The 27,240-nt window shown below is 40.9% G+C and overlaps 2 protein-coding genes across 4 annotated transcripts in view; one reads left to right on the forward strand and one right to left on the reverse strand.

Moving 5' to 3' along the window:
* The window catches only part of adam17a (ADAM metallopeptidase domain 17a), a 40,133-nt gene extending 23,277 nt beyond the window's left edge, over nucleotides 1-16,856 (forward strand). The window contains exons 6-20 of one of the 3 annotated variants that reach the window (XM_056295792.1): nucleotides 3,979-4,109; nucleotides 5,491-5,577; nucleotides 6,555-6,680; nucleotides 7,194-7,338; nucleotides 7,855-7,946; nucleotides 8,768-8,920; nucleotides 9,712-9,911; nucleotides 10,191-10,294; nucleotides 10,605-10,739; nucleotides 11,718-11,848; nucleotides 12,500-12,578; nucleotides 12,896-12,984; nucleotides 13,136-13,195; nucleotides 14,724-15,152; nucleotides 15,282-16,856. In XM_056295792.1, the coding sequence (XP_056151767.1) occupies nucleotides 3,979-4,109; nucleotides 5,491-5,577; nucleotides 6,555-6,680; nucleotides 7,194-7,338; nucleotides 7,855-7,946; nucleotides 8,768-8,920; nucleotides 9,712-9,911; nucleotides 10,191-10,294; nucleotides 10,605-10,739; nucleotides 11,718-11,848; nucleotides 12,500-12,578; nucleotides 12,896-12,984; nucleotides 13,136-13,195; nucleotides 14,724-15,146 (1,955 nt within the window). In that variant the 3' untranslated portion in view covers nucleotides 15,147-15,152; nucleotides 15,282-16,856. The remainder of the gene's footprint in view (nucleotides 1-3,978; nucleotides 4,110-5,490; nucleotides 5,578-6,554; nucleotides 6,681-7,193; nucleotides 7,339-7,854; nucleotides 7,947-8,767; nucleotides 8,921-9,711; nucleotides 9,912-10,190; nucleotides 10,295-10,604; nucleotides 10,740-11,717; nucleotides 11,849-12,499; nucleotides 12,579-12,895; nucleotides 12,985-13,135; nucleotides 13,196-14,723; nucleotides 15,153-15,281) is intronic. The other 2 variants (XM_056295791.1, XM_056295793.1) reach the window with 2 other exon arrangements.
* On the reverse strand, nucleotides 16,856-27,186 carry iah1 (isoamyl acetate hydrolyzing esterase 1 (putative)). Its single transcript, XM_056295795.1, has 6 exons — nucleotides 27,052-27,186; nucleotides 26,765-26,817; nucleotides 26,492-26,643; nucleotides 22,099-22,260; nucleotides 20,913-21,034; nucleotides 16,856-17,280 (listed from the first exon to the last, which is right to left on the reverse strand). Exons 1-6 carry the CDS (start codon nucleotides 27,112-27,114, stop codon nucleotides 17,113-17,115), a joined length of 720 nt encoding a protein of 239 aa, XP_056151770.1. The 5' UTR covers nucleotides 27,115-27,186; the 3' UTR covers nucleotides 16,856-17,112.
* Nucleotides 27,187-27,240: the final 54 nt, after the last annotated feature.

The raw sequence follows: 27,240 nt of genomic DNA on the forward strand, positions 1-27,240 counted from the left end.
TAGAAATGAAGGCTATTCCATGCGAGAAATTGCTAAGAAATTGAAGATTTCCTACACCGGTGTGTACTACTCCCTTCAGAGGACAGCACAAACAGGCTCTAACAGGTACTATTTAATGAAGATGCCAGTTGGGGACCTGTGAGGCGTCTGTTTCTCAAACTAGAGACTCTAATGTACTTATCTTCTTGCTCAGTTGTGCAACGCGGCCTCCCACTTCTTTTTCTACTCTGGTTAGAGCCTGTTTGTGCTGTCCTCTGAAGGGAGTAGTACACACCGGTGTAGGAAATCTTCAATTTCTTAGCAATTTCTCGCATGGAATAGCCTTCATTTCTAAGAACAAGAATAGACTGTCGAGTTTCAGATGAAAGTTCTCTTTTTCTGGCCATTTTGAGCGTTTAATTGACCCCACAAATGTGATGCTCCAGAAACTCAATCTGCTCAAAGAAGTGCCCATCCAACCAATCCAACTTGTGGGAGCTGCTTCTGGAAGCGTGGGGTGCAATTTCTCCAGATTACCTCAACAAATTAACAGCTAGAATGCCAAAGGTCTGCAATGCTGTAATTGCTGCAAATGGAGGATTCTTTGACGAAAGCAAAGTTTGATGTAAAAAAAATCTTATTTCAAATACAAATCATTATTTCTAACCTTGTCAATGTCTTGACTCTATTTTCTATTCATTTCACAACATATGGTGGTGAATAAGTGTGACTTTTCATGGAAAACACAAAATTGTTTGGGTGATCCCAAACTTTTGAACGGTAGTGTATATGTAAGTGACCAGCATTCTCCCAGGAGGCCAGACCAGCCAGAGCCAGCATCTTGATAACATGACTCGCGCAAGAAAAACTTGGCCCATAGGAATGCATTGGATAAAACTTAGTGGTGCCGGACAAGAAAATTTCAGTGACATCGTGTCCCCCAGCACGATTTCATAGATTAAATTTCATGACTATGACACGAAATCTCATAATACTGGGCTGCTGTTCCAACAGTCACCCTGGCTTGCATTCGTTCCCTTGGACAGTGAGTTTTTGTTTAGTTTGGATATACGTATGTGTTAATTTGGACGTGTGTGTTCTTAGTTTTTGCATGTGTTTTTGTCTTTGTGTTGTACTGCTGTGGGCAGGGGGAAATGGCATTTCGTTTCATTTCATGTATGCAAGTGCATGAAATGAAATGACACACTGTTCCTGATTCCTGTTCCTTCCTGATTCCCTGTACTCCTGGTGAGAACCGTGAGGACTCAGCTCTCAGCTGACGGAGCTCACTTCATCTCCAACAGCCTGTTCAAACCATTTCAATCTGGTTTCCGCTCACAGCACAGAAACAGCCCCTCCTTAAAGTCACCAATGACTTCACCCTCTCCTCAGACTCTGGCCACCTCAGCATTCTTGTTCTTTTAGACTTCACTGCAGCTTTTGACACCATCAACCACACCATTCTTATCTTCTGCATTGAATCCTCCCTCAACATCACCAAGAACTGCCCTTTCCTGGCTAAAGTCATATCTCACAAACAAACAGCAGTTCATCATCATCAACAACTGCACCTCCTTCACTGCTCCTTTGTCCCCAGGCCTCAGTGCTTGGTCCTCTCCTGTTCATCCTTTACATGCTCCCCCTTGGCAACATCATACTTCATCATGGTCTCCACTTCCACTGCTGCACCGATGACGTCCAGCTCTACATCTCCACTAAATCCATCACCACTACAACTTGCTCCAGTCTGACCAATTGTCTCACTGAAATTAAATCGTGGATGCAAGCCATCTTCCTCAAACTAAATTGTGCTAATCTGACATGATCATCACTTTTCCCAGATCCTTTACCAAAACCACTCACAACTTCTGCCTCACCATTGATAACTCCACTTTATCTCCCTCCCCACACATCCGTAACCTTGGACTCATTTTCGACAGCAACTTCTCTTTTGAACATCATGCCAATCAAATCACCGGAACTGCCTTTTTCCACCTAAAAAATTATTGCTCGTCTCCGCTCATCACTCTTTCTCTGCTGCCGAAGCTTTGATCCATGCCTTCATCACATCCAGAATTGACTACTGCGACAGCATTCTCTACAGCTCATCATCCAAAGTCCTAAACAAACTCCAGTACACCCAGAACGCTGTTGCGCACCTGCTCATCTTCTCCTGCTCCCATGACCACATCAACCCTGTCCTCCAGAATTTTCACTGGCTCCGTCCCCAGTGGGTCCAATTCAAAGTCCCTCTCCTCACTCACAAAGCCCTCCATAACCAGGCTCCTTCCTACCTCACCGACCTACTGCACTACCATGCTCCTTCCCGCAGCCTTCGCTCCTCCGATGCCAACCTTCTGTCTCCTCCACACAGTACTAAGCACCAGATCTGGGACGACAGAGCCTTCTCCATAGCTGCCCCCTCCCTCTGGAACTCTCTCCTCAAACACATCAGAGACTGTACCGATCTGTCCACGTTCACATCATTAATCAAACCTCACCTCCTCAGAATTACTTTCAATATGTGATTAATGTTGTGTGTTACATGTTTTTTGTGTGTTGCTTTTATGTTTATCTTATATAAAGCGTCTTTGTGTACCTTGAAAAGCACTATGCAAACAAAATTTATTATTATTGTTATTATTAGTTGGCAATTTTCTTCGAGTGCTCCTCTTTGATCTTGGCAGCAGAGACAAGAATAGGCTTTATAACAACTTTTCCCTGTTATAAAGCCTGTTCTTCATATTTCTTCATCATTTCTTGCTCATCTTATTAGAAATAAGTTGCTTTAGACCACCTCATGTTTAACGCAAATGGCTGTTAACCACAAATGCCACGCATTTATGTGCGCGCGCACAGGGATTACTCATAGCCAGGGTATCAAAACTTGGGTCGATGATAGAAAGTTACTTGTGACGCCAGTTAATTGTGATTTGGTTTGTTAGATTTTGTGAAGCTGACACTTTGTCAGGAACCCTGCCTATGTTGAACATGTTTTTAGAGGCAGGCTTCTGGGCTATTGAGTAATACAGGATAAAGGGTGTGGTTTCTGTACTCAAAAGCGTCTTCCTCTCCTTCCTTTCCTTTTTCGCTCAATCCTTTTTGCCAGACCAACCAGAGAATCTTGAGTGTATTTGATAATCATATAATAAATTTTATCAAAATGCCATTTAAAATGTCAGAATGAGTGTAAGAAAGACAAATATGAGCGCATGAAAAGGCATATTCTTCTTTTATAGATGCATACTAAATGTTCTGTGGGGCAGGCAGCCTTGTGTGTGCATGCGTGCGTGCATGCATGTGTGTATGTGTGTGTGTGCGTGTGCACGTGCGTGTGCATGTTTGCACAAGGGTGGGGGATGTGGTGAATCTGAGGTTGGTCACTGCTGGGAGTCACAACTACACAAGGCCCTCTTAGTATTCACACAGTCACACTAGTTACCTATTTTTGTCTGTACAACCCGACTCATTTAGCCTGTGGCATATGGACAACATTCTTCTGCCAAAAGAAAAGATAATGTCCTCTGTTGGAATATGTCGAATGCTGTGTGTCATGATTTAAGAGCTTTGTGAATGTTCTAGTGTGTCTCACCCTGGCTTGAGCAAAAAAAAAAGAAAAGAGGCACAGGTTAATCAGTTCACAGCCAAACAAAAAAGATGTCTAAATGTGAAAATGAGGGCAATTACCAGTAGAATACTGGAGCATGGCCTCATTGTTTATATAACTTCCTTCTGTACCTGCAGTATCTTCCAGTCTTAATGTCTGACTCTCTTTTGTCAAGTAGTCATCTTTATGTCAGATTCTAGCACTGCCTGCGTATTTGATTCTTAATTTCTTATTTGCTCTCCTGTACATTTTTATTTGTGTGACATTTTCTTTGTTATTCCTTGTTTCTGCTCGTTTGTTATGACTCCCCCTAGTACCCTCATTCCCTGTATTGTATTTGTCTTTCTGTCTGATGGACCTTCTCTCTGTCCTCTCTGCCCACCCCCCTGCAGAGCTCCACCACAGAGAGAAGAGACACGCCCACAACCACAAAAAGAACACCTGTCCCCTGCTCCTGGTAGCAGATTACCGCTTCTTCAAGAACATGGGCCGTGGAGAAGAGAGTGTCACTCTCAACTACCTGGTACAGACGTTGATTTTTTTTTTTATATAAACATATTTTCTCCAAATGGGGAATTTTCCATATTGCAGCCTGAAGCCACCATGCAAAATGTGCAAGCTGCCGAAACATTAAGCTGATAGGACTCAATATTAATATTAATCACATCCTACCTGTCTTTACTCCTAGGGCGTCTTGAATATTTGATTTAAAAGAGGTATACTTACGAGTATTTGTCCTACAACATTCATCAAGTCGTGAAGTATTACAAAGATGTAGTACTTCACAAGTGGACTGGATGATATTTAAAAATTAATTTGGATTGATGTACTGTTTTTCTTCATTTTTAACCCTGTAGTTTATGGCAGCTTGAGGACAGAATTGTGTAATTATTTAGACATATATGTTTTCTATTCAAGCCTATGGCAGCCAGTATGCTGTGTCAACCTCATATTCTTAGTATTCATGATTTAATTTGATTTAGATAAAAAAATTGTTTATTTGCGTTGACCCTGATATGAAATATGCAGACAACAATACTGTTTTTCCCTCACAGCTTGATTTTACTACATGTCATATCAGTGGGTCAAATAAAGTTTTCCAAAGTAAAGTGCATTACCCTTTTAAAAATCAATTATTTCTTCAATAATGAGTGAAAGACAATCAGTAAAAAAATGAAAGAACACAAAGGCACCTTGCTGCTTTGTCATTTTTATTGTCATTAGGATTTTAATGTTGCCTAGACAAACAAACGTTGCTCTATACACTGATCATCCAAAACATTAAAACCACGAACAGGTAAGTGAATAACGTTGATTATCTTGTTACAGTGGCACCTGTCAAGGGGTGGGATACAGTGCCTTGCAAAAATATTCAACCCCCTTGACAATCATCACTAATTTCTGGATTATAAAAGATACTCACACATCTGTTCCTGAACAATATTATTTTTGTGAACCCATAAGCTCTAACAGCATGTTCCCAAAGCCAAAATAAGTTAAGTTTCGCTGACTTTTAAAAAAAAATAAAAATAAAAACTAAGATATAATGCTTGCATAAGTGTTCAACCCCTTGTGCACTGAAAGCTCCAAGTTTACACAAATGACAAATTATTCCATGGAGGCCCCACCTCGCAAAGGACTTAAAGGATCTGCTACTAATATCTTGGTGCCAGATACCAGAGTACACCTTCAGAGTTGTTGTGGAGTCCATACACGAGGGGAACCTACACAGTATTGGGCAGTTGGTTTTAATGTTTTGGCTGATGGTGTATAAGGTTCATACAAAATGTATAAATTGGGTGTCAAAGCACCCAAGTTTTAAATGCATACTATTCCTTTTTAAATGTGAAATGGCTGTTAATGCTACCTTTTATGTGAATTCCTCAAAAATGTTTGCCTTCCAGATTGAGTTGATAGATCGAGTGGATGACATCTACCGCAACACAACTTGGGATGATGAATTTGAAGGTTATGGAGTCCAGATTCAACAGGTGTGTGTGTGTGTGCGTGTGTGTGTGTGTGTGTGTGCGTGCGTGCGTGTGTGTGTGTGTGCGTGTGTTTGAGTTTACTAGCATTGTAGTTTCCAGAAATGTTTGGACCACTTTGTGGAGTTCTTGCATCAGACATCACAGGACCAAACAGCAAGATAGCGTCACTGGAGGTGCTGTCTGCCTAAGAGGAGAGCCCAAGCATAACACTGTCCCTTATTGAATTTGAGAAACAGCATATTTTAAGGAGGCACTGAAAGCTTTTGTGTGAGCCTTGTGGGGTAATTCAATTTGTTCCACAGGCTTTGGGAATGAATGGAGACAGTGTGAGTGTATACTATGAATCCGAGCCTCTCTCACTGAATAGTTATGCATTCATTTAGCGCCTCTGAATCGTTTTCCAATCTTCACAGCCCCAAATAAGTTAAAGAACTTTTGTGCCACTTCGATGTTATCACAAAAAAAAAAAAAAATCATAGCTTGAAAGAAGAACCCTAAGAATTGTGCTCAGTTGCAGGTGAATGACAAGTGATTGTCACCTTCCTAAAACTTGACACTATGTATTGATTATTATATATTGTAGTGTGTGGTAATTGTATATGTCTATGACTGGACGAAAGTGTTCTGTCTCTGTTAAACTGTACATTTCTGCTTTACTTTATGTATGTAAAAGCCAACATTCCCAATGCACACTATTCAAGATTATGCAGTCCTGGTCTAACATGATAGTTTTGCGAACAAAATTAACATTATTAATTTTGATTTTGATATAAGGTGCACTTATGGCACCTTTGTATCAAGATCTTTCAAAGTGTTAACTATACCATACATTCCAATTGAAATGATTCAATATTGCCAGCTTGGCAGTATTTTTCAGTGTCTACTTTTAAAATACTGATGAAAAAGTAAAATTTTCACCTACTGTAGTGCCTCCTAACACCACTGCCTTTGTAGTCAGTGTCTTTAATTTCTATACTCAGATCATCATCAACAAAGAGCCTACCAAACCGCCCCCAGACTCAGCAGACACTGGGTGGGTCCACTACAACATGGAGAACAGCCCAGTTAAAGGAAAGGAGGTCTGGGATGTGAAGAGACTCCTGGAGGTGAGAGAGAGAGAGAGATGAACAGAGAACAGAGAATAGGGATAGGGTTCACTTCAATTTGATCAGCAGTCAGAGGATAAGGCATGTGAGTGTCAGGGAGATTTGTGAAGTACAATAGAACTTTGTTCATTTCAATGCCTTTGGGAATTAATTTTATTTGAAAAAAATAAGATAATGTTCAAAGCAGTGAAATTTATTGAAATTCTGTAATGAAGCATGGTCTATACATTTGAGTTTTGCGGGTTGAATAGCTATAGTCATGCGTACTAGCAATAGTGTATAATATAATATGTACATATTATCTGTAAAATAGCTTTGCTACTGCAATAGAGAAGACTTGCATGAACAAAGGGGTATTTGGCACTAAGCTTAAACAATTGCATAATATCACAATATCATAAATTGTGTCCAAATGTTTAATGTCTATGTTACCAGTTCAGTTCATAATATTAGTAAAGACTAATATAGATGTAGAAATGTTTTGAAGAAAGAAATATACTTTTTATCCCTCAGCAATTCAGCTCAGACATAGCCGATAATGCGTCCACCGTGTGCCTGGCCCACCTGTTCACCTACCAGGATTTTGATGAGGGGACCCTGGGACTTGCCTACGTGGCCCCTTCCAAACCCATGGCCCTTGGAGGCCTCTGCCCCAGACGTAAGGGTTTTATTTTTAAGAGGAAAGGCTATACATCATATATATTCTGCAGCACCATCATGGTGCCGTATGTTTGATTATTAAAGCTTACTTGTAATTATACATGTGTGCATTATTGAATGATAATCATGGCATTATTTGTAAAGATCTGATTTACTGCATGTCTGTCATGCAGGTATCTTTTTAAGAACTATTCAGGTTCCCAAGATAATTGCAAATATGAAAAAGTTGTGTAGTTTTCAGGCCTAGAGCATTTACATAAATTGTTACATAACTATAACTTGTGTATAATGTAGTGGGAACTTTTCACAAATCCATTTTCCAACTGGTCAAGTGTTTAGTGTAATGCTTACCTAACAGTAATTCTGTTTAAGATTTCAACTGGCATTGATAAATTAAAGTCTTGAAAAATTGCCTTAAATGTCACAGAAAAGTCATTTAATTAGCAAAAATCTGTATCAATATGCACGGCAAAACTGACGTGGATTCTTTTTCTTGCCTTTTGCTTCTTTGTAGCATACTACCCATCTCATTCCATCAAGAAACCCAGTTACCTTAACACTGGTTTGACCAGCACCAAGAATTATGGGAAAACCATTCTAACGAAGGTATTTTAAACCAGCTCTTGGTTTACTGGGCAGGCAGAAAAATGAAGAGAGAAAAAAAGAAAGAAAAGAAAAGGCTGTACACTCCCTTGGAGCCAGGGTGATGCAACATTATGCAACAGTCATTCCACCAGAAACCGACTGCTATATAGAGCAGACACACCTTTCTTTTTGGAACTCGTTTTATATAATTATTTTGATTCTGTTGACACTGTGTTTTATCACTCAACTAATCAGTGTGTTGTTTTAATCTGTTTCAGCAATGTCTATAAGGTAACTGTTTATTGCTGATCTTATTGGTTGTGCAACCCATCTCTGTATATTTAGGCTCACAGGCAAACCAGCATTATATTGCTCTAACTCTGTCAACATGATAGATGCTTGTTGTCAGTTAACGCAGAGTGAGCTCTTTAACTCACACATTCAGTACATAACTGGCAGCTGTGCCTTAAACCAGCAACACTGACATGACAGTGAACTATGTAATAGTTGATGGATGAAGAAAAATAATTTTCAGCATCACATTCATTTGTCATTAATAATGTCATTCCTGCAAGATGTAATGTTTACTTTTTTATTTTATTTGATTAATTTAATAGATAATGTGCTCAGAGGTAGTCGAGCGATGAATCATTCATGTACGTATCCCTACTGGCATGGGATCAAGAACCCTCTTTCCTGTGTCTCCCCCACTAATATTTTCCTACCGTCATAACTAATGAATACTACAGTGACGCAGTTACCCACTCTTCCTTTTAAAAAAATGTAATTAAAAAGTGCAAGTTTATCAGTAATGAGTCTGGTCCATGTCTGTGGTCCACCAGGAGGCAGACTTGGTGACCACCCATGAGCTGGGCCATAACTTTGGAGCAGAGCATGACCCAGACAACTTGCCCCTCTGTGCCCCGAGTGACGATCACGGGGGAAAATTTGTTATGTACCCCATTGCTGTGAGCGGCGACCATGTCAACAACAAGGTACCCTCCCCAATGGATGAACAGTAGATGTGTAATATGTGGTTTGAATATATAATAATCAGGGAAAATGTTCTACGGCATGTGGGTGTGTTTGAATGTGTTCAGAGACGGTTTAGACTATAGTGTAGACAGTGCACTTTATCATTAAGAATAGCACAATATGAAATGCTCAGATGGTGGTGCTGACAACAAAACCATGCAAAATCATGCTGTCACCAAAACTGGCCAATCAAAGCACCTTTTTCTGCTTATTCACCAGTCACAAGTTCAGATTCACACAGCTGCAGGCCAGTTATTAGGACAGATCTCACACACATTTCAATAATTCCTGAAGCAGTGAATGGTGCATGCATTGGTAAATGTGAAAAAGGCCCTTTTTCTGTGAAAACAGCATCCTTTGAAACAAACTTAAGTACTTCATGTTTTGTACAGCTTCCTAGTGTTCTTAATTATGAACTGCAAATGATGTGTCTCAGAACTTGACATATAGATGACTCCCCATTGAAAAGACAGGAGTCTACTCTTGTTGGTCAAGAACTTATTGCCCGGCAGTTTTCCAAGATGAAATGCTAATCTTCCATGCCTTGTGTGCGTTGTTTTATCAATGTGGCCGATAGATTAATGCTATAGCTTCCCTCCTGCTATTTTTTTCAGTTTTTTTTTTTTTTTTTTTTTTTGCTTTCTTGGGAGCCTTTCGTTCTTCTCTGCTTTCACAGTTGTACCATTAATACTTCTGAGGTATCTCATACTGCTTCTCCCTTTCAATTGTCTCCTCTTCTCTACTACCAAAGCGTTTCTCCAATTGCAGCAAACGCTCCATAGGGAAGACGTTGCGTTTCAAAGCTCCTGTGTGCTTCAAGGAAAGGAACAGCAAGGTGTGTGGGAACTCGCGGGTGGAGGAAGGTGAGGAGTGTGACCCTGGGCTACTCCATCTTAATGATGATCCCTGCTGCACAAGTGACTGCAAGTTCAAACCTGGCGCCCAATGCAGGTATAAGCCACACACACACACACACACACACCTTTGTGTAAGTTCACTCAAAGGTTGGTGCTTTTATAATGAATAGTATTGCCATGTCTCATGTCTTGGAGTTGTGTAACCATTCCACAAAAGTTTAAAAGTTTCACAAACAAGACTGTTAACACTGGCAGTTGTTGATGCCACAGAGCAAGAATTTTACATAAAGTCTCAGAAAATGTCTCTTGTCATTGTGATGCCAGGTAAATACACACACACTGAGACATTTATATCCATCTCTTTGTTCCACAGTGACAGAAACAGCCCTTGCTGTAAGAGTTGCAAGTTTGAGCGACCAGGAAAGAAGTGCCAGGAACCCATCAGTGCTACCTGCAAAGGCATGTCTAGCTGCACAGGTGAGTTCCCCCTTTTGTAGACATATGAACCCTGCTGCAATACACAAGAACTGCAGTATCTGCTTTAGCTCTGAACCTGTGCCTTGGTCTTTCTAAATTAAGACTTCAACGACACAATGCCTAAAATATGTTTTTCTTGTAAATGGCTAGGGAAACATACACACAGAGCACACAGTTGACAGTTACATAAATGGCCAAATAGATATGGAACAACAGTGCCTCCATAGGTACCTTGAGATGTATTACATCTTGTAACAAGGTGGGTCTGTCGACATTCACTTAACCTCTTGATCTTTCGTTCATGTCACAGGCAACAGCAGTGAGTGTCCACCTCCTGCAAATGCCCCTGACAACACCATATGTGTTGACAACGGCCTCTGTCACGGTGGAGAGTGCAACCCTTTCTGTGAGGCCACGCAGAACCTTCAGTCCTGTGCTTGTAATGGTAAGGTGCTATAGAAAGGTCTCTGCTATTGGTGCATCTTAATTGTCTGAGTAGTTTTACAGTCCAGTCTAAAGACCTGCTGACTGAGGTCAGATTAAATCTCTTCATCTGGAAATTTTGTTGTACAGCATCAAGAAATGCTGCAGTTCCAAACTGAAGATACCCAGTGTTGTCTCATTTCTGCAGTCATTCCACAATCATATAAATGAAAATATATTCAACAAAATAAAGTACCATTGATTGATGTCAGTAAATTGCATTGCATTTACGATAGTTTTTGTGATATTACTTCATAAGGTAAGATAGATTTTCATGAGGTCCTATGTACCATCTTAGTCAGCATTACTCAGTATTGGGTGGGGGAATGCACAAATTCAGTTTGTCTCTGTTTTTATTTATGAGCTCACAAGTAAAGGGACATTAGTGTGTTACCTACTACAGCTAGTACAGTGCAAAATCAAGACAACTTTGCTGATGTTAATTGAACTCTGCAATAGAAATTGTCCACCAGTGCCTACATTGTTATTTTTGCTTACTGTGATGTTATTTCTTGGAGTATCTTCAAATGCTTCATATCCCAAAAATCTGTACAACCTAAGCAAAGGTTATGTAACTCAATAAACCATAATAATTGATAAAAGGATTGAAATTGTCATAAACAAAAAAATGCAAAAATTGGACGTTTTTTCATCAAATTTAATTAAAGAAGCACACAAAACATGTTGATCCAAAACAATTCTGAATGTAGAAAATATTTCTTAACCTTCTATAAGTTATTTGAAACTATGTAAATTTTTTAGTGCTTGAAATATGCTCATTTTTATGAACAGAGTGCAAAGGCGTTTTGATAGTTTCATCCGCAACAGAAATATTCCATCCCACGGGCAGCCAGCAGGTCTGCGGGTGGCCGGCAGGTGCTGCCCACAGACCTCCCATTTTCAGAGGGTTAAAAGATAGTTGAATTTTTTTTCAATGCAGAGACAGAGGACTCCTGTAAAGTGTGCTGCAGGGGCAAAGATGGCACCTGTGCTCCCTTTATTCAAGCAGATGGCAGATTTCTTTTCCTGCGCAAGGGAAAACCCTGCACTGTGGGCTTCTGTGACGAGAGCGTGAGTGACCCCACTTGTTCTGTTCTGATGCTACTCCTTACAGTGGATTCCTGTTTTCACATTTTTTACTGGGTTCAAACCAAATACCAAGTGCAATTCAACACAGTTATGTAAAGCTATAATTCCAGGAGATTTCCATGCAAAAAATGTCCTGTTGATAATTTCTGTTACTGGTGTATTCAAGACAATAGCTAATCCAAAAATCATGAATACTTAGGTAGTTGCTCAGTTTAATGGTTACTGTCTGGTAGGACTTTTCAAGGAAAAATAAATACAGAACATGGTGATTCCTGTCTAGTCCGCAGCAGCAAAATGTGGAAGAATATGGGAGGTAGTGCAGAGTTGCCAAGGCTAACTAACAGATATCGCAGACAAAGCTTGTATAAAACCTTTATCAACAGATGAAACATCAACGTCAGTAGTGAAAAGTGCAGTTACGTTTTGCTTTGTTCAGCGGTGGGGAAGGTACTGGCTCAGAATTACTGGCAACTCTTTCTTATTTTACATGGATCTCTGGGATTTAGTTACCAAACACCTGTGTAGTACCAGTATCTCCATGGGTGTCATTAAGTTAATCAAAAATGATTATCTCCAGTGAATAATATTTTCCGTTTCCACTTGATGAATCGGATCCATGTGTTCTTCTGATAGGGAAAGTGTATGAAGCAGGTGCAGGATGTGATTGAGAGGTTGTGGGATTTCATTGACAAGCTGGACATTAACACATTTGGTAAGTCAAATGAGTGACTACTCTTGCAATATTGATCACACAAATTTTAAACAAATTGTGATATGTTTTCAAGGTTAGTGGGGAAATTGAATCCAATGATTGAGAAAATGAGACTTAATCCCCAAAGTTTTAGATCTTTTAAATAATTAAATTCATTATTTTTTCCAAGTAATGATTTTTGCATTTTCTAGTTTTAAATTATTTTTGCTGTAGATTACAGTAGCTGAGTATTCTCTGTCTGGTGTCACTTTCTTTTTTGTCTCTCGTTCTCATTCTCTCTCTCTATGTCTGTCTCTCTTTCTGCCACTCTCCAAAAGGCAAGTTTTTAGCTGATAACATAGTGGGCTCTGTAGTGGTGTTTTCCCTCATCTTCTGGATTCCCCTCAGTATCCTGGTTCACTGTGTGGTAAGAAACCCTCCTCCATTAGCTCTCCTATGTTTTTAACTTGTCATCCACTGCTGACGAGTCAGTGACATTCACTTTGTCAAGGCCAGTGTTCAAAGTGCCGGACCATCTATCTTACTGTGCGTGTGTTTTTTTTTCTTCTTCTGCACAGGACAAACGGCTTGACCAGCAGTATGAGGAGAACACCAACTGTTTGTATTACCCTCCAAGTGTAAGTGTCCCTTCTGTCAAGAGGCTTTACCCAATAATGGTCATGTGCACAAGACTTGCAACCACCATAACCAGACTAATACTGCAACCGCACAGCTTCTTAACTTACTGACAACACACAATGACGGAGAGAGCATGAAAGTTTGTCATTCAGTTTTTTCCCCCCTAAATCCACTTCTGGAACCCTGAAAAGGTTTAAAATTTGTGTGAGTAGTACTCATATATTATTAGGCCTGAATTAAGCTCATAATTGAGTTTAGCAATATTTTCTCAAAGGTTTCTCCTCGACTCCACAAGCAAGTAAAAAAAAATACATGTCTTTTTAAAGTGATTTTGCACACTGCGCACTTTGTCGTTATATAAATTTAAGGATTTTACTTCTTGTCATGCAGGAAACAGATTTAGAACATCTTTTAGATGTATCATATTTTAACAATTTACATATTACAATTGTATGTACAATTTACAATTGTACATATTTTCATGCACCATCACCATATTACAGTCCTTGTGGCAAATAAAGTGAATATACAGGGGGTTCATGGACATATGTTTGATTTGAAACTGGGAAAAGGTGTGACATGAACTTTTGATGAGGCTAACTGTCATGAAGGGCCTCGCTCTGCTGGGCTGCAAATGACCTGTCGATCACTGTTTGCCTTGGCCCCTCTCATTCTCATTGGAACTGCAGCAGATGGTGGAAGTTTGTAGTAGAGCTCCCGCCCTAGGTGAGTGCGTGTACCTTGGCTTGGTGTTGCGATGCATTGCCATTGGGTCCATGAGAGTGCATGGTCGGTGGCCCCGCGTGTTTGGTTACTCTTGCAGTCCCTTACTTTTTGATGTAATCACCTATCTAGTTTCACATTGACAGCCCAGTCTCCTTCAGCTTTCACTTCGCAAACAAAAGTGAGAGAGACTGAACCTGAGGCTTGTGCATACATAATGTGACTGAATAGGTGTAAGCACATGCTACTCTGTAAAGCTGTCTTCAATCCAGAGTCCTCTCTGATGGCAAGAGTGCATTTTGAGAGCATTCTGAGAGGAGGACTAAGGAGGTTGCACCTTGTTGTCTTTTGTGAGGCCTGTTGGAGAGTGTGCAGACACTTTAAGTTGGTATCTGTTGCTGTCAAGAGTCACTGCAAAAGATTGACAACAATTTTTATATTGTGTTTATTTATTTATTTATTTTTTTATGGCCGTCTGCAATGTTGCTGTCAAGGAATTGATGGTGACTGAGGGTATCTTCCTTTTTTTTAACAATTCAATTTCAATCCACCTATTTGTATTTGTAAACTAGTTATTGTTACTTTTAAAAACACACACACACATACAAACACACACACACACAAACACAATAAGAAACTACGTATACTACCATCCAAAACTCATGCTCATTGGATGGTAGAAACAAATAGCAGTACCATTTGAATAGAATGAAATAAATAAAAAAAAGGACTGGATACCATCCTCTGTCAAAGGCAGACATCTTTTGAGATGCGTTTCCCTCACGTGCTCTCCTTGCTCTACAGAGTCAGGATATGCTAAGCGGCTTCGAGTCGGCGTCTGTGCGCATCGTCAAGCCTCCTCCTCCCTTCTTCTCCGCCGCCCGGACCGCACCCTCCTCCCTGCCGCCACAGCCCCAGCAGCAGGCTCAGATGGGGCCTTCGCCCATGGACGGCAGCAGCAGCAGCAATACTGCCCCAGGTCCGAGTTGCGGCCCCACCCCGGCCTGCGGAGGGGGACCACGAATGGCCACCATCCAGGAGGACACCAGCAGCGACTCTCACCTGGGAGAGGAGGGCACGCTGGAGGACGACTTCACAACCGCAGGAGCTTACTTGTCGGCTATGAAATCCTCCTACGAGGATCTGACAGAGCAGAACCCGTCCTCCAGGGAGCGCCGGCGCCTCAAGAGACAGGCCTGCATTGACACAAAGGAGACCGAATGCTGAGGTGAGGTCAGTATCATTTGTTGACGACGTCAGCACCAACGCACATGGAGGCACACTACACACACATACACACGTCTGATGTGTTTGAGGGAACATGGAGATAACTTAACAAATGTTCATTTTTCTTATTGACAGTAATGGCATACAGGTCATAGTCGACCCAGTTGTGGTGTGTCACAGGACTGAGGACCACATTTGAGGCAACATTAGATGTAGATATTATTAGCTACGAGAAATTGAATAAACCAAAAGTAAAGTACAAATGGTGCTGGAGTAGTCTCGTGATGCCTGTGACTGCAGTTTGGAATCGCTACTGAGTGACTTTGTGTGTTTGTGTGTTTTGGGCAAATACATCCTGTGCCTTTTTAAATTATATTTGTGTAAGCACTAGCTGTCACCCAGATCCAGTCAAACCAAGACAGTTTGGTATTTAGAAGTTGGTTTTAATTAACTTAGTCTTTGGTACCAGATTTGCAGTGACATTTTTCTCGAATGCATTTTAGAGCCAAATCATCTTTGTTCTGTTGTTACGCAGTGGAAAAAGGCAATCCTTGTATTCAGATGTTTTTCCGAAACCAAATATTTTCAAAACCCAATACTGTAAATTGATCCTGTGGCTCTATTTGCTTTAGCCTGCGTGTCCTTTTGACCAAAAATAAAAAAAATGAAGAGCAATCATTGTTGACCAAATTGAAGAAAGTTTTGTTTTCAAAACTCAAAAATGTGTACCATTATTTTTGCCCTAACAGCTGTGCAGACTGTCTCCACAGCTGGAAGATCAGAAATCATATTAGAGTTGTAACCACATTGTGTTGCATGGGGAATAGACAGTTCACATTGACACACTTGTAAATTGTTGATGTGCAGACTGGTAGATAACCGAACCTTAAATCTGTAAAGATTTTATCCTTAATCTGTCTCATTAACTACTGCACTTAAAAGTATCGTTCATTTCACTGGAGGATGACCTATGTGTGTGTGTGTGTTGTTGCTGTTTTATTTTTGTTTGTTTCATGTGAAAATACTTTCTCACCAACGCCTTTGTTGTTTAGGCTAAAGGCTTGCATCTCATCATTTTGACTGCCTTCGTACTTAAATGCAACTATGGATACTGTACAAGGAACGATAATATCTTCAGTATTACATTTCTGCTGTTTGACCATTTGGTAACTGTTTTGAAAAGTAAGGGACCGTAATAGATCTGTATCATTTTAACTGTTTTTCCATCATATTGTTGCCTAGTGATACTTAATCCACATGACAACTCCTAAGAAACAGTAATGTGCCTTTTCTGCTGTTGTGCCTAAAATACTTTTCTGTGTGTAACAAGTCTCAATAATGAACTAGGATCCAGTCCCTTTTAATCGTGCAGTAGAGTCCTAGTGCGGAGCAAATGTTATTGCATCAACTGTTTTTCTGACTTGTGCCAATTTAACCATGTAACTCTTAGTGGTTTTGTTGTCTTTTCACTGTTGCTTGTCATATGTTAAATATTACAAATGGCTTCCTTATTGTAGCTCAAATGAAGCCCATAATACCGCTTGCTCTATAGGATAGATGTTCTGTTCTGCATTAAGGTATATGGGATGGATTATGTGAATTTAAATATTTCTGTGCTAATAAAGGTGTCCACCCATAAGGTCAGTTTAAGTTCTTGCTCGCATTAACTGCACATATCCAAAATAAAAATATTTATTGTACATTTTAAAAGAACAACTACAATGTGTTTTTTTTCCTCACACCCAATCATTTCAACCATCCCTTTATCACAGTGAACTGCAGGGTCACTGGATTATCATTTCATTTTCCTCCACAGTTTGAATGCTCCACTTGCCAAAAAGACTCTGGCTTTAGAAATAAAGGAATGCCAGCTAAAGGACACATCCACTTCCTCAGTATATTTGGGCACAGTGAACAAGTGGTATCTCAAAAAGGAAAAACTTTGCGAATGAGGCTTCCTCCCTGGTCACAGCAGGCTGCTCTCTGGGTTCTGTGCATCCACATCTCCCCAGTAGGGCAGGATGAAGGGCAGGCCGGCCACACGGCTCTCCAGCAGCCTCCACAGGTGCTGGGCCACAAACTGGTTGCCCTTGTCTGAGAGATGCAGTCCGTCGGACAGGTAGGCAGTGTAGTCCTGTGGCACGGAGAACCAAAGAGGAATTTAAGGACTGATGATTTGGTGTGCTTGGAAATATTTACATGCCTACTTCAAGGATAATTCTGTTTTGTTTTTGGTTTTTTTACAACCTGGGTTTTATTTTTGGTAGTTTTTGCCACCGCGCAAATCAGTTATATTTAACTACCTTTGATATGGGACCACCGCTTGACCTATAACGGTATGTTACGATCCTTAAACCTGTCCTTTCAACAAAAAGAAAAATCCTAGTGCCCCTATTAGACTGAGTACATGATTTCCCATTATCTGACTTCTCAGTTGCGCAGGCCAAGTGGTTAAGTAAGATGGTCATTCCTGCAAGTTGAACCCCAGCAATGCAATCAACTGTTGTTGATAATACTGGACATTTTGGGCAGTCATTTTTACTTATATTTTCATATTCGTGTCCAAATACGTGATTCAGATAACCGAGTTATACTGGACTTGTTAAAACATGACAGTTGTATTCCATGGCCCCATAAGACTCCAAAGCTGTGTCCACCAGTGGTCCAGTCCCGTGTGCAAGAGCTACACAGTGAGGCCGGTAAGTAAAATTATGAGTTATATGCACAAAGGCAAAAAGTATGAAAATAGCGCCAAGGTTATAAATACAAAATAAAAAAAATTAAATGGAACCATCCTTTAATGACTATTCATTGGAATCAAAAGATTTCCTGCTTGACAGCTGGAACAAAAACCTCCGCAGGTATGTCATTGTTGAGGTCATCACATACAGTAACATGTCATTTACTCTGATTTCATCGTTAAATTCATCAATTAATTTTAATATTTATGAAATTCTGGAAAAAAAAAACCCAAAATGTTTCAAGACAGTGGTTCTCAAACCTTTTACATCACGTACCACCACGTCAGTCATAATGGCTGGTACCAAGTACCAGCTATTATGACCGACGTTAGCTGACATAGGGCTACCCTATTCAGCTATGTAGAGTACAAACAGGAGGCAAATTTATTCTTTTTTTTTTTGTTTTTTTTTTGGATAAGATAGTAGAGAGAGACAGGAAAGGCAGGGAGAGAGAGGGGATGACATGCAGCAAAGGGCATGGGCCGGATTCGAACCCTGGTCGCTGCGGTAAATGACTCAGCCTTACGTGGTACGCGCTCTACCAGGTGAGCCCCCGGCAAATTTATTCCTAATAAGTTTATTTAGTGTTGACTGTTGTCAGCCACAGCCGTGCTGTACAAAGGGGTAGCACTAGAGCTGGCACTCAAACTCTTCCACAAAACTCACACAATGCAACAGTGAAGTAGTTGGGCATTTCTGTTTTGATGTTGAACGGGTTTTTCATCCAGTTTGTTCACTTTGGCCGTCATTGGGAAATATTCACAGAACTGTTGTCTGAGCGAGACGGGGTGCGCAACGATGTCCTTGACTCTATCATTAAGGGTCAGGTTGTTGCCGGGCAGAAAACTCCAAAGCGGGGAAAGGTGAAACTTCACCTGCCTTCACTTTGATTTCTAACAACTTCATCTTTTTCAACATTGAATTGATTTTGTCCTGCACATCAAAAACATCGATGGAAATTCCCTGTAGTCCTGAATTCAGTTCATTTAAATGAGAGAAAATCTCCAACAAGTATGCCAGTTGACTACGCCACACAGTATCTTCGAAAACATCTGATAAGGAGAAGCTTTTGTCCTGTAAGAACATTTGAACCTTTCTGTGCAATTCGAAAAGCCTCGAAAGCACCTTCCCTTTTGATAGCCACCTTATATATCTGTATGAAGCAAGAGTTGGACATGCTCACTGTCACATCGCAGAGCACATGGAATAGGCATCATGCATTGGTCGGGCCTTAATGAAGTACACACTTTTCACAGCTGAGTGAAACTATTTCACAGCACAGACTTCATTTCTTCGGCCATGTTCCAGGGCCTCATGATGGATGCTGGAGTAAGTCCATCGTATCTTGGGTGCCAACTCGCGAATTTGAGCTGCTATTCCGCTGTGGTGACCTGTCATAGCCCTGGCATCTTCCATGTGGGCTCCAAAACTTTCCAGTCAAGCCCATTCTTTTCTCTTGACAAACGTGTTCAAGAGCTGGAATATGTGCTCAGCTGTATTTCTGATCTGCAGTGACTGAGAGAGCAGAAAGTCCTCCTGAGCTGCACCATCATATTCTTATCTGTTGTAAACAAGCAAATTGGCCAAATCTGCAACATCATTAGTCTCGTCTAGCTGGATAGAATAACAGCGACTATTTTTAATGTGCTTAGTCAGTGTGTTTTTAACGTCATCAGCCATGGCTCTTACTCTTTTTTTTAGGGAGTTGTTCCTTATCCACTGTGAGGGTCTAAGGACAGGATGTTGTGTTGCTGTAAAGCCCCTTGAGGCAAAGTTGTAATTTGTGATATTGGGCTATACAAATAAAACTGACTTGACTTGACTTCTCTTTGACAGTGTCGTTTGAAAGTGGCACCAAGTATACTATTTGGCAGCCTTCTCCCCACACATGATGTGTGTCATCTCTTTGGCTAATGACAGACAACGTTGTTCGCCAATTGTGTGTGACTTACCGGCTTTCGCTATGCGGAGGCTGGTATGACATGAAGCTTCCTGTGCTTTGGCTATGGGTGTAACACAGGAATGAATGATGGACTCAGACTGCATCAGTTCCTCACATTTCCTCAGAAAAAAATTTGAAAATAAAAAAAAATATCAACTGGTTTGTCTTTCAGCCCTGCGTGTTCGGTTGTAAGATGCTGTTCGAGACACAATGGTTTCTTGGATTCATTGCTAAAAAGATCACCACATACCACACACTGCAGCCTCGGCTCTTCCTCCGTCCCGCTCCAGTTGAATCCAAATTTGATGTAACTTGTGTCATATTTCCTGACCGTTTTGCACCGTTTGCTGCTAGCAGGTGCTGTGGAGACTTTAACGGTGCTGCTGAAGTAGCCACTAGCACTTGTGCCCGGTTCCCTGTCGTCCACTTCAGTTTCCACAGGGCTGCTCAAAATATTCTCTTCCTGATCCGTACTTCTCCCCCCAATAGTTCCTGTTTGGAGCCACGACTGCAGTGTTTTTGAACCATTCATAATTTTAGCTACCTCCGCTTACTATTTTGCCATCAAAGTTTAGCTTGTAATAGTTAGCCTAATACTTGTAACAGTTAATTAACTTGAAACTTGTAAATAGGCTGATGTCGAAACAAAAATTTAACAGGAAAGGCAAAACTTATTTTAAATACCATTTCAACGATCTCATGGTTAAGGTATTTTCATTCTTAGTAGTATTTTGATAGTATCATATGTTTTTAAATTAATTTTGTTTCATTTTTTGAAAATATTTCGGAGATTCCTCTACGTATCACTAAAGAGAGCACGCATACCATAGTTTGAGAACCGCGGTTTCAACACATTCTGGAACTGTCTTTCTGGTATTTTATTGGATATAAATAAAAGTATTACACAGTATATTAAGGTTCCCATATTTCTTATCGCCCACACAGAAGAACAGCTTGTTCATAAATGTGAGGTTTTTGATTACCAAGAAGCCACTATACATACTGTGAGGTGATCCGTTTTAAGTTGATGACATGCAGCGGTAACACTGACGAGTATAGTTTAAATAAAGTATGACCTCCCACCTGTCCATCTTTCTGCATGAGTGTCCAGAGGTCCAAGACGTCTGCCCCACAATGACCAGCTGCCTGAACACAAGCCTGGGCATACTGCCCTGCAACCGAGTTGAGACGATTCAGAGGACATCCTATAGGACAACAAAGAAGTACTCTTAACATGTTTTCACATACAACTCTTTTAAAAAGTCCAGACCCACAGTACACAACGCTGTTAAATTGGGCTGTGTTTGTTACATATTGTTGAATACCACGCACACCTCTCGGTTAAAGTTTGAACCAAAATCTCACAGAAGGATGACGGTCGATCAGGGAATGACCATCCCTGAACCAAGGCGGGGGGCTAAGAGTACATCTGTTGCCATCTTACAATGCTGTGTTTGCAACAAACATTCCCAAATCCTCTGTGAATAGTACACATGGCCACTGAAACTCTAGTTAATGGTCACGGCAATGTGCATATGAAACCGATCGTTGGTGTCAGTCGTTATGCCACTGTATTGTTTATAAGGTTGGGGATACCTGCAGTCAGTTTAGACTGAAGAGGTCACTTAGATGAGTGATGAAATGTTTCTCTCTCAATAAATGTCGTGTCCAGGTGAACTGATACAACTTTCTGTGATTTTCCTACCTGGATTATTGAGCATGCATCAAGACAGTAGAATGATTTGGTGGCTTTAAGTTCACCAGCAAAACTACAGAGAACAAGTTGGGCACAAAGCGTTCAGGGCAGATTTTCATGAGTAATTGGCTAAAATGGACAGAGTGGTTTTTAATTTTCAGATGCCCCACCTTGTGTTGCCTTTCTTTTGCTCAAGTTATTGGAGCTCTAAAGCAATCTATACACCCTGCTGTGGACCCACAGTGCCTTACATCATGTTATCATCTCTTTCATTTGATTCTGACCTAAGGTAAATTCTTTTCGCACTGGAAAACTGTCCATGTTATACTCTGTTTATACACAGAGATGGCTAATTTTTGTCAAAATGTTGTGAGTCGTTTGTGATGGAGTCTTGACAACTTTCAAACAGTTAACAAAAAACTTAAAATCCGCATCAAATGATTTAGGTGAGAAAAGGCCATCTTCACATATACACACGGCCATTCAACCACCACAGCAGTGCATGCAGGAACACAGTGATTTCAGGGGGGCAGACGACATGTGTGTGTGGATGTGTGTGTGTGTATATGTCACCTTTCAGCAAACACTCCTTCTCCCAGGCTGGCTCGTGAAGAGGAGGCGGGCTGATGAAGATGACTTTGTCTGTGGGTATGCCTGCTGAGGCCAGGTGTCGGACAATCTCCTTCAGGTTGTCTGAGTATTCCTGCAGAGGGACATGCTGCTGGGGATTCTTATCTGAAGGAGAGAGAGGTAGGAGACAAGAATGATAGTTTAGAGAACATAAATGATCCCACTGTATTTTTGGACTTCACTTTCCAGAACTTTTCTAGGACATTTTTCTTGGATATACCAGACAGCCCTTGCCCACAGATGGTCATATTGTTCAGTATCAACTGGCAGCAGAAGCCTCATTACAAGCCCTACAGATGGACAGACGGATGAACTGACTGACACACACACACATACACACACTAACAAACTGTTCCTATTTGATCACTGAGTTTTATTTAAATATGTCCATTCATAACATCATATTTCTTAACAACGGAAATAAAGATGTTGAACTTGGGGTGTGTTCATGCGAGTGAAACATCGTGATGTTAAACATCACAGCAAAAACATCTATCGAGGGGGCATTTTGAACTCATGTTTTTAAATGGACTGTGTAACTTTTACCTGGTCACTATGACTGAACATACATCAAAACTACAAGCACTGATTTGCAATCACAGCAGATAGAAATATGGCAACAACAAAAAAAAATCTCAGCTGCAAACTGTGCTGAAAATACGCAATCTCAGCAAGTAAAAAATACAATTTCATCATGTAACTTACAAATGTCCTTGACATTTGATCTATTTTATCATTTTCAAGGCATTTTCAAGGCGTATACATGTTTAGGTTTTCTGGGATGCGTGGGAACCCTTAGATAATAACTGTGTTTTATCGTGACTGCTCAAATAACAACTGTTGAAGTGGCACAACGTCCCAATATTAAGGGCCACGGTTCAAGCCAGAGGGAACATAATGTTAGTGGGTGTAATATACGGTTGCAATTAGTGACTACTACTACAGGTGGTGGGGCATCTATAAAGCTGAGGTGGATTTGATGAAAACAGTATGAGCCTCCAACTATTACATCCCTCTGGAGATAACTTGCAGATGGCAGGTGAAAGGAAGCGGTTAGCAAATCCATGTGTATCAGAGGACACACAACAAAGTCTACTGCCCTTACCAAACCATTGCTGGGGTTGTTGCAGTGGTGGGACCATAGTAGCAAGGGGACTGGACATGCCAAATTCATAATATTTAACCTCTCACTGTCCCAATCCATAGTCCCGGCATGCTTCAAGACCACCTCTGTCATTCCTGTTCCCAAGAAATCAACACCCCACATGTCTGAATGACTACCGACCCATAGCACTCACCCCCATTGCCATGAAGTGCTTTGAGAGACTGGTTCTGGCTCACATCAAAAACACTAGCCCCCCCCCCCCACACACACACACACACACCTTTGACCCACATCAGTTCGCCTACCATTCCAAAAGGTCTACGGAGGACACCATTGCCACTGCCCTGCACTTTGCTTTGACCCACCTTGAACTTAACAACACATACTATATCCGGATGCTGTTCATAGATTACAGCCCTGCTTTCAACACTATCATCCCTGTCAAACTAACCGCCAAACCCCTCTCCCTTGGCCTCAACCCCTCCCTCTGTAACTGGACCCTGGAGTTCCTACCTGACTAACAGACCTCAGTCTGTTAGGTTAGGTGACGACACCCCCTCCACCCTGACCCTCAGCACAGGTGCCCCTCAAGACTGTGTTCTGAGCCCCCTCCTTTTCTCCCTCTTTACCCATGACTGCCTGCCAACTCACCCTTCAAATGTAATAGTTAAGTTTGCGGATGACACCATAGCCATAGGCCGTATCACCAACAATGACGAGACGGCCTACAGGGACGAGATTCTGCACCTCATATCATGGTGCACCACCAACAATCTTGTCCTACCCAGCTCCCAGCCATAAAAAACATTTATCACAAATGCTGCCTTCAATGGGGTCTCAGCATCAGCTGAGATCCCAACCACTCCAACCATGGACTGTTCTCCCCCTGCGCTCTGGGAGGCGCTACAGGAGCCTCAGAGCCCACACTACCAGGCTCAAAAACAGCTTCTTTCCCCAAGCTGTTACCCACCTGAACCTGGCTACCCACTGAATGTCTGTAAATATGTTTATACTCGTGCTCTTTTTTTACTTTATCTTTTAGTCTTCATCTGTATATATCTTATCCTATGTTTGCTATGTTTGTCTATGTCTGTCTTGCACCGTTTGGCAAAGCCGCAGCCCTCATTTCGTTTTACACATGCCTTCACATTGTTTTTAATGAAAATAAATTGAATTGAACTGAAATTGGCAGAAAAGGGAACATCCATCCATCCATACATTATCCAAACCGCTTATTTTAATCTTAGGGTCGCGGGGATGCTGGAGCCTATGCCAGCAATCATTTGGCGGCAGGCGGAGAGACACCCTGGACAGGCCACCAGGCCATCACAGGGCCTGCCCGCCCACACACACACACACACACACCTAGGGACAATTAAGTACAGTCGATTCATCTGACCTGCATGTCTTTGGACTATGGGAAAAAAGGGACATAATAATAATTAAAAAAAAGTTCAAATACATCTTTTTATATGACATGACTCAGCCTTGTTATTGGTTGAGTCTGCATGTCTGAAAATATTGTTGGGTGAAACAAGCCTTCAAAGATCTAGGTAAGACATTTATTTTGTCTTACCTAGATCTTTGAGGGCCACTCCATTTTGGGCCCCATTCTCTTCTCATTGTGTATGCTGCCCTTGGGGTCCATTTTAAAAAAACAGTGTCTTTTCATTGTTTTGCTGATGATTTGCAAATCTATCTGCCTATAAAAACAAACAGCAAAGATTCTATACAGGCTTTGCTTAGTTGTTTAAAGGATGTGAAAACATCAATGGAGTTAAATTTCCTGAAACTAAATCAAAATAAGACTGAAATAATTGTATATGGACAACGGGCCTTCTGGATGGTTATGATAGCGCTCTTGGCCCTTTAGCTTCCTACAGTCACTCTTCTGTTAGGAATCTTGGTGTGATTTTTGACAGCTCTTTCAACATTGATAAACAAATAAGCTCAGTAGTCAAAGCAAGTGTTTTTCCCAATTACGACGTCTGGGAAAAGTAAAGGCCTATCTCCCTCCAAATGATCTTGAAAGGATAATTCATGCATTTATTACCTCTCGTTTGGATTATTTCAACTCATTGTATGTTGGTGTAGCTCAGTTATCACTTTGTCGCCTGCAGCTTGTACAAAATGCAGCTGCTCGCCTGCTGACAGGAAAGAAACGACGTGATCACATAACGCCTGAAATGGCCTCCCTTCATTGGCTTCCTGTCTGTTTTAGGATCCAGTTTAAGATTTTATTACTTGTTTTTAAGTCTTTGAATGGGCTGGCACCACCTTATTTATCTGAGCTAATACATCATCATACACCAGTCAGAGCACTCAGGTCAACAAACCAGATGTTCTTACATGTTCCAAGATCCAGGCTTAAGAATAGCGACGACAGAGCCTTTGCCGTAGCTGCCCCTGATCTCTTTAACAACTTACCAGTACACATAAGATCTGCTCAGACCCTAGAGACTTTTAAATCTTTGTTAAAGACCTACCTCTTCTCGCTAGCATTCAATTCAAGTTGAGCTTGACACAGTGATTTTATTGTGCAAATATACTTTTACTCTTATGTTTTATCGTTTACATTTTATATTCTTTATTTTATGTCTTCTTTACATATATTTTTATATTTATATGTGTCATTTATTTTATATTGTATTTTAAACTTGTGCAGCACTTTGGTTCAACTGTGGTTGTTTTAAATGTGCTATTGTGGCGGACACTAGGGGCTATGCCTCTCACCCAGCAGGGCTGTGAGCTGGGGCGTGGTTTACGTTTCCGGGCTCTCTGGTGCAAGGTTGTTCCTGTTTCAGTTTGGTTTTGGAGCTGAGGAATAAAGTTCAAACTCGCCTTCGTCTCCTGTGTTTTTCCTCATTCTGCTACACTATACAAATAAACTTGACTTGACTTGACTTGACTTGTGATTCACTGCGTTTACATCATCCTAAAGTGCACAGTTTTGGTTTATAGCTTTAGGTTAGTTTTCGTATGAGAATAATAACATGCAGAACAAAAATAACTGAAGGATGCAAACCCTTTGGTGTAAATGACATAGTAATCTATGGTAGGTATGGAACTGGCTACTTGACCCACACAGCCAAACAGCAGGCATCTAAGGCAAGGATCAGCAATGTGTTTATGAATATATGTTTCAATACCACATGTCATAAGGATTCAGTCCACAAATTGCAGTCTTATGGAAGTCTAAAAAAAGTTTAGATCCAACCAGATAAAACACACCTTCAAGAGCACAGTCATTGGCCCCAAAGAAGACGGTTACAGCTGCTATGCTGCGGTTTGCTTGGTCTTGGATGGGGATGAGGCGAGGCAGAAGAATCTTGGCCCACCTGGAGTTGTAACCTGACAGTCCTCTGTTTATAACGTCACTCTTCCTGATAAGAGAATTATGAGCTGGTTTTCAAGATTGTAAAACATTATTGTACACAAATACCAACACAAGAAATAATAAAATAAATTGCAGTTGGACACAACACTTGGGGGGAAAAAACATACCTGGCAAGTTTGTTGGCAATCTCTGAGCCCCATCCATTGGCTTGGAATGAAAACTGAAAAATAAACAAACAAATAAATAAATAAACAATACAACAGAGGGAGTAATGTATCAGACAGCATAAAGCTGGGAGTCGTACTCAACACTGGGAAATCATCACGTCTGACTGATCCATTCAAAGTCTACAGTATTGGCTTAAACTGTCTGACACAATACAAAAAACACAACATAAACTTTATGACATAACTGATTTGCTGCGTGCAAAATATGCATTGCGTAAGTAACTAACCTGGGTGATGGAATCCCCAAATAAAACCACTTGAGGCCAAATTACAGCTTTGAGTGTGGACATGGTGAACCTGGAAGGACGCTGATTTGAGCATATAAATTTGAGGTTTCACATTACAGCATGAACAAACATCCGGTAACTTTCTCTTCTTCTATTCAAGTTTAATAGCATTTTAAAATACTGCTAGTG

The sequence above is a fragment of the Lampris incognitus genome, chromosome 16, assembly GCF_029633865.1.
Source record: "Lampris incognitus isolate fLamInc1 chromosome 16, fLamInc1.hap2, whole genome shotgun sequence".
In the NCBI taxonomy this organism is placed as follows: Eukaryota; Metazoa; Chordata; class Actinopteri; order Lampriformes; family Lampridae; genus Lampris; species Lampris incognitus.